The sequence below is a fragment of the Barbatula barbatula genome (assembly GCF_947034865.1).
Source record: "Barbatula barbatula genome assembly, chromosome: 2".
NCBI lineage: Eukaryota > Metazoa > Chordata > Actinopteri > Cypriniformes > Nemacheilidae > Barbatula > Barbatula barbatula.
Genome location: NC_136767.1, coordinates 175,763 through 182,625, shown reverse-complemented (window position 1 = coordinate 182,625; position 6,863 = coordinate 175,763). Strand labels below are relative to the sequence as shown.

General features: G+C 39.6%; 1 protein-coding gene across 1 annotated transcript in view; it reads left to right on the top strand.

The window, feature by feature from the left end:
- ostf1 (osteoclast stimulating factor 1) overlaps positions 1-5,635 on the top strand; it is a gene marked incomplete at its 5' end in the record, with an annotated part of 15,715 nt that extends 10,080 nt beyond the window's left edge. The window contains 6 exons of the mRNA XM_079449690.1: positions 489-542; positions 4,221-4,328; positions 4,463-4,512; positions 4,803-4,881; positions 4,974-5,072; positions 5,207-5,635. Of these exons, the coding sequence (XP_079305816.1) occupies positions 489-542; positions 4,221-4,328; positions 4,463-4,512; positions 4,803-4,881; positions 4,974-5,072; positions 5,207-5,265 (449 nt within the window). The 3' untranslated portion in view covers positions 5,266-5,635. The remainder of the gene's footprint in view (positions 1-488; positions 543-4,220; positions 4,329-4,462; positions 4,513-4,802; positions 4,882-4,973; positions 5,073-5,206) is intronic.
- Positions 5,636-6,863: the final 1,228 nt, after the last annotated feature.

Below are 6,863 nucleotides of genomic sequence, written 5' to 3'. Positions count from 1 at the left end.
GTCTAAAAGTAGCAGGCTTTCCATCTAGTGGCTTTTGAGTCAAGTCCGCCTCACCGATGCGTGTCGTGCTCTTAAACAATCCACCTGGAAACAACACAAAGACATCTGATCTATAAAGAAAGCTGTCTTGTTTATATCGGTGACAATGAACATTCTTCACGATCAACTTAACACTTATTTCTTAATATTATGCGAGGTTAATAGCACAAACTCATAAATGTTGTTGAAAACCTTTGAAACGTTTGTATATGCACACCGTGGTGTAGTCTGTTTGCTTTTTAGGGTCTATCTTATTGTTATTGCTCATATTTAAAGTTAGTTTAGTGACGTATATTTCTCCTGATGGACAAAAAAACTACTGGGCCACTAAACTACCACATATCAATCACTGTTGGATTGTTGTATGAACAAACACCATTCCCACAAATCTCTCGTGTTAAACACACAGTTTGTTTCTTCTGTTGATGTGAAGTGTTTGTGTTTTTCAGTGGCTGAACAAGCAGAATCCATAGACAACCCCATGCATGAAGCAGCCAAGAGAGGTACTGACATACCCATCCAATATGACATGTGCATGTTAGTATTGTGATGGCATAACATGCGTCTGTTAGTGTTGTGATAGCATTGCATGCGTCTGTTAGTATTGTGATAGCATTACATGCGTCTGTTAGTATTGTGATGGCATTGCATGCGTCTGTTAGTATTGTGATAGCATTACATGCGTCTGTTAGTATTGTGATGGCATTGCATGTGTCTGTTAGTATTGTGATAGAATAAGATGCGTCTGTTAGTATTGTGATAGAATAAGATGCGTCTGTTAGTATTGTGATGGCATTGTATGCGTCTGTTAGTATTGTGATAGAATAAGATGCGTCTGTTAGTATTGTGATGGCATTGCATGCGTCTGTTAGTATTGTGATTGCATTACATGCGTCTGTTAGTATTGTGATGGCATTGCATGCGTCTGTTAGTATTGTGATTGCATTGCATGCGTCTGTTAGTGTTGTTATAGCATTGCATGCGTCTGTTAGTATTGTGATAGAATAAGATGCGTCTGTTAGTATTGTGATAGAATAAGATGCGTCTGTTAGTATTGTGATGGCATTGCATGCGTCTGTTAGTATTGTGATAGCATAAGATGCGTCTGTTAGTATTGTGATAGAATAAGATGCGTCTGTTAGTATTGTGATGGCATTGCATGCGTCTGTTAGTATTGTGATTGCATTACATGCGTCTGTTAGTATTGTGATGGCATTGCATGCGTCTGTTAGTGTTGTTATAGCATTGCATGCGTCTGTTAGTATTGTGATAGAATAAGATGCGTCTGTTAGTATTGTGATGGCATTGCATGCGTCTGTTAGTATTGTGATGGCGTTGCATGCGTCTGTTAGTATTGTGATAGCATTACATGCGTCTGTTAGTATTGTGATAGCATTACATGCGTCTGTTAGTATTGTGATAGCATGAGATGCGTCTGTTAGTATTGTGATAGCATTACATGCGTCTGTTAGTATTGTGATAGAATAAGATGCGTCTGTTAGTATTGTGATGGCATTGCATGCGTCTGTTAGTATTGTGATAGCATTACATGCGTCTGTTAGTATTGTGATGGCATTGCATGCGTCTGTTAGTATTGTGATAGAATAAGATGCGTCTGTTAGTATTGTGATGGCATTGCATGCGTCTGTTAGTATTGTGATAGAATAAGATGCGTCTGTTAGTATTGTGATAGCATTACATGCGTCTGTTAGTATTGTGATGGCATTGCATGCGTCTGTTAGTATTGTGATTGCATTGCATGCGTCTGTTAGTGTTGTTATAGCATTGCATGCGTCTGTTAGTATTGTGATAGAATAAGATGCGTCTGTTAGTATTGTGATGGCATTGCATGCGTCTGTTAGTATTGTGATGGCGTTGCATGCGTCTGTTAGTATTGTGATAGCATTACATGCGTCTGTTAGTATTGTGATAGCATTACATGCGTCTGTTAGTATTGTGATAGCATGAGATGCGTCTGTTAGTATTGTGATAGCATTACATGCGTCTGTTAGTATTGTGATAGAATAAGATGCGTCTGTTAGTATTGTGATGGCATTGCATGCGTCTGTTAGTATTGTGATAGCATTACATGCGTCTGTTAGTATTGTGATGGCATTGCATGCGTCTGTTAGTATTGTGATTGCATTGCATGCGTCTGTTAGTGTTGTTATAGCATTACATGCGTCTGTTAGTATTGTGATAGCATTACATGCGTCTGTTAGTGTTGTGATAGCATTGCATGCGTCTGTTAGTATTGTGATAGCATTACATGCGTCTGTTAGTATTGTGATAGAATAAGATGCGTCTGTTAGTATTGTGATAGAATAAGATGCGTCTGTTAGTATTGTGATAGCATTGCATGCGTCTGTTAGTATTGTGATAGCATTGCATGCGTCTGTTAGTATTGTGATAGAATAAGATGCGTCTGTTAGTATTGTGATAGCATTGCATGCGTCTGTTAGTATTGTGATAGCATTGCATGCGTCTGTTAGTATTGTGATAGAATAAGATGCGTCTGTTAGTATTGTGATAGAATAAGATGCGTCTGTTAGTATTGTGATAGCATTGCATGCGTCTGTTAGTATTGTGATAGCATTGCATGCGTCTGTTAGTATTGTGATGGCATTGCATGCATCTGTTAGTATTGTGATAGCATTACATGCGTCTGTTAGTATTGTGATAGCATTACATGCGTCTGTTAGTATTGTGATGGCATTGCATGCGTCTGTTAGTATTGTGATAGCATTACATGCGTCTGTTAGTATTGTGATGGCATTACATGCGTCTGTTAGTGTTGTGATAGCATTGCATGCGTCTGTTAGTATTGTGATAGCATTACATGCGTCTGTTAGTATTGTGATAGAATAAGATGCGTCTGTTAGTATTGTGATAGCATTACATGCGTCTGTTAGTATTGTGATAGCATTACATGCGTCTGTTAGTATTGTGATAGCATTACATGCGTCTGCTAGTATTGTGATAGCATTACATGCGTCTGTTAGTATTGTGATAGCATTGCATGCGTCTGTTAGTATTGTGATAGCATTGCATGCGTCTGTTAGTATTGTGATAGCATTGCATGCGTCTGTTAGTATTGTGATAGCATTGCATGCGTCTGTTAGTATTGTGATAGCATTACATGCGTCTGCTAGTATTGTGATAGCATTACATGCGTCTGCTAGTATTGTGATAGCATTACATGCGTCTGTTAGTATTGTGATAGCATTGCATGCGTCTGTTAGTATTGTAATAGCATTGCATGCGTCTGTTAGTATTGTGATAGCATTACATGCGTCTGCTAGTATTGTGATAGCATTGCATGCGTCTGTTAGTATTGTGATAGCATTACATGCGTCTGTTAGTATTGTGATAGAATAAGATGCGTCTGTTAGTATTGTGATAGCATTACATGCGTCTGTTAGTATTGTGATAGCATTACATGCGTCTGTTAGTATTGTGATAGCATTACATGCGTCTGTTAGTATTGTGATAGCATTACATGCGTCTGCTAGTATTGTGATAGCATTACATGCGTCTGTTAGTATTGTGATAGCATTGCATGCGTCTGTTAGTATTGTGATAGCATTGCATGCGTCTGTTAGTATTGTGATAGCATTGCATGCGTCTGTTAGTATTGTGATAGCATTGCATGCGTCTGTTAGTATTGTGATAGCATGAGATGCGTCTGTTAGTATTGTGATAGCATTACATGCATCTGTTAGTATTGTGATGGCATTGCATGCGTCTGTTAGTATTGTGATAGCATGAGATGCGTCTGTTAGTATTGTGATAGCATTGCATGCGTCTGTTAGTATTGTGATGGCATTACATGCGTCTGCTAGTATTGTGATAGCATGAGATGCGTCTGTTAGTATTGTGATAGCATTACATGCGTCTGTTAGTATTGTGATGGCATTGCATGCGTCTGTTAGTATTGTGATAGCATGAGATGCGTCTGTTAGTATTGTGATAGCATGGCATGCGTCTGTTAGTATTGTGATGGCATTACATGCGTCTGCTAGTATTGTGATAGCATGAGATGCGTCTGTTAGTATTGTGATAGCATTACATGCGTCTGTTAGTATTGTGATGGCATTGCATGCGTCTGTTAGTATTGTGATAGCATGAGATGCGTCTGTTAGTATTGTGATAGCATGACATGTACATATGTGTTTGTGCAGGTAATTTAAGTTGGCTCAGAGAGTGTTTGGATAATAAGGTTGGAATCAACGGACTGGATAAAGCTGGAAACACGGCTCTCTACTGGGCCTGTCACGGAGGACATAAAGGTGACACACACGCTCTTTGAAACACATGAGGCGTGAATATGAAAACAAGAGGTTGAATGTCCATATGAAGGATGTATTCATCAAATGTCTGGTGTGTGTGTGTGTGTGTGTGTGTGTGTGTTTGGGGTTTTCAGATGTGGTGGAGATTTTGCTAAGTCAGCCAACCTGTGAGCTCAATCAGCAGGTGAGCGTTTCATCAATCTCACGTGTTTTATTTGAATGGGTTCATATGCACATGCATGAGTTTATCTTACAGAAGCACCTGTATTTAAAAATGTTTGTTTTATAAACCTGAAAAATCAAGACAAAATAGTGTCTGGTCCTGCTGTCTTAAACTGGGCCGTAAGACAAGTCTGTAGATTTGAAATGACAGAATGCAGAATGAATATAACCATACAGACGTAAGTAGTGTTTACATTCTGTCTGAAGAACTGAAAGTTTAAAACATCACGCGTGTCATTTATTTCTGGACAGAATAAACTTGGAGACACGGCTCTTCATGCAGCTGCCTGGAAGGGTTACGCAGATATAGTTGAGATGTTGCTCAATAAAAGTCAGTGAATTATTCTTTCCTTTCTCGTGAACACCTTTATCTCCAGAAACTTCTGAACATACGTGTGATATATATATTGTGTGTGTGTGTAGATGCCAGGACAGACATTCTGAATAATGAGAAGAAGACGGCTCTGGATATGTCCACTAACGCTCAGTGTGCTTCTCTACTCAAGAGAAAAGTAGGAGGAGGTGAGTCAAACAAACCAAGAGTTTATTTCCAAAATGAGAAACTCCCTTTTTAAAGTGTTTCAGAAATCATGTTTTTTATTGTTAATGATATATTCAGTGTCAGACTGATCTCATGTGTCTCTCTCTCTTGTCAGTGATTCTGCGCACTCACAGTAATGCTGAGGAGTATCTTGATGATGAAGATTCTGACTAAAACATCAGAATGTGTATATAGATCTGGTCTCTATTGAGCGCTTCTCTAAAGCTTGAAAACCTTTTGCATTCCAGTTCATTGTTAAACTGTTGCAGGACGTGTGAATGAACGGTTGGCTTCTCTGTACTTTATTTATTCACTTATTCCATTTTAAATTGCCTTTCATACGACCAGAGTCCTCTGTGGGCACTGGCCGCTTTTATTTTGCTCCTTTTATGCTCGCGTGTGCAGGTCAGTGTGTGAACACGTGTGTGTGTGTGTGTGTGTGTGTGTGTGTGTGAAATGGTTGAAATAACCTGACAATGGCTTCTGAGATGCATGTAAATCTAACATGTTTAAACTATGCAAATAAATCAACGGGCTTTTCTTGCATCTGTGTTCAGGATTGATGTTTAACCACATACTGAAGGTTTGTTTTACATTTAAGCAAACATCACTGAAAATCACATAAACTCTACTGAATATCAAACTACACAGACACTCAAATAACACTTTTAAATCAATATAAAACATCTAGGACACGTGTGTACCTGGGAACCAAACGCAATTATTTATTCAATTAGCCTTTGACAAACTTCTTGACCTTTAATATGACTATTAAAGTTAATTAGCTGATTACCTGCAGTTACATTAAGGTAAGTAAGATTTTTACACATTTCTCAGAATTAATTGAATTAAAAGCGTCTCACCTCATTTCGCGCCTCTCCTGTGCGAAGCCACGTGCGCTTTATATACGGCATTGATAACATTAACGTGAATAAAATCAATGTTTGTGAAATGCGTCAGTTACTCGATCACAGCTGAAAAAGAAAAGCTGTTGTATTTGAATCATTCACTATCCTTTGGTGGGCTATAAGATCAGTTTTTCATTGCTCTTGTGCTCTTGGTTCACCTCATGTGTAAATCGCTTGGACAAAAGCTTCTGTTAAATGACTCAATGCAAAGTTACTCGACCCCTGTGGTCAGTGTCATGATCTATATTCATCCCTTAAACCAGAATATAACACCTAAACCCCTGTGGTCAGTGTCATGATCTATATTCATCCCTTAAACCAGATTATAAAACGGTCAGTTCTGGTCCTTGATTCTGATTGGTTGAGCGGAGATCTAAGCCGTTATAAAATACCCCTATATATAACGGCTGACCGCATTACCTAGAATCACTGCGCCACTCTTACTACGTACAGCGAGATAATTGTCAAAATGTCTGATTTTAAGAGATTGACATGACAGACGAACGATCGGACCGTCAGTGAGAGAGGAACAGGCCTGGATTTTACGGTGTGGTATTTACGTTTGAGTTTATTTATTAATTAAAAGTTAGTTTATAAACCCCCATATGATGAATAAGATTTCAAGGACCGTGACGTCGCCTGGTATGGCGCAACCGGGGCACCACCCTGGAGCCAGGCCCGGGGTCGGTGCTCGTATGCGAGCGCCTGGTGGCCAGGCCTTTCCCCTTCCTGTGGGCTCACCACGTGCGGGAGGGACCATAGGGGGTCGGTGCATAGTGGATCGGGCGGCAGTCGGAGGGGAGGGCCTCGACAACCCGATCCTTGGACACGGAAACTAGCTCTAGGGATGTGGAATGTCACCTC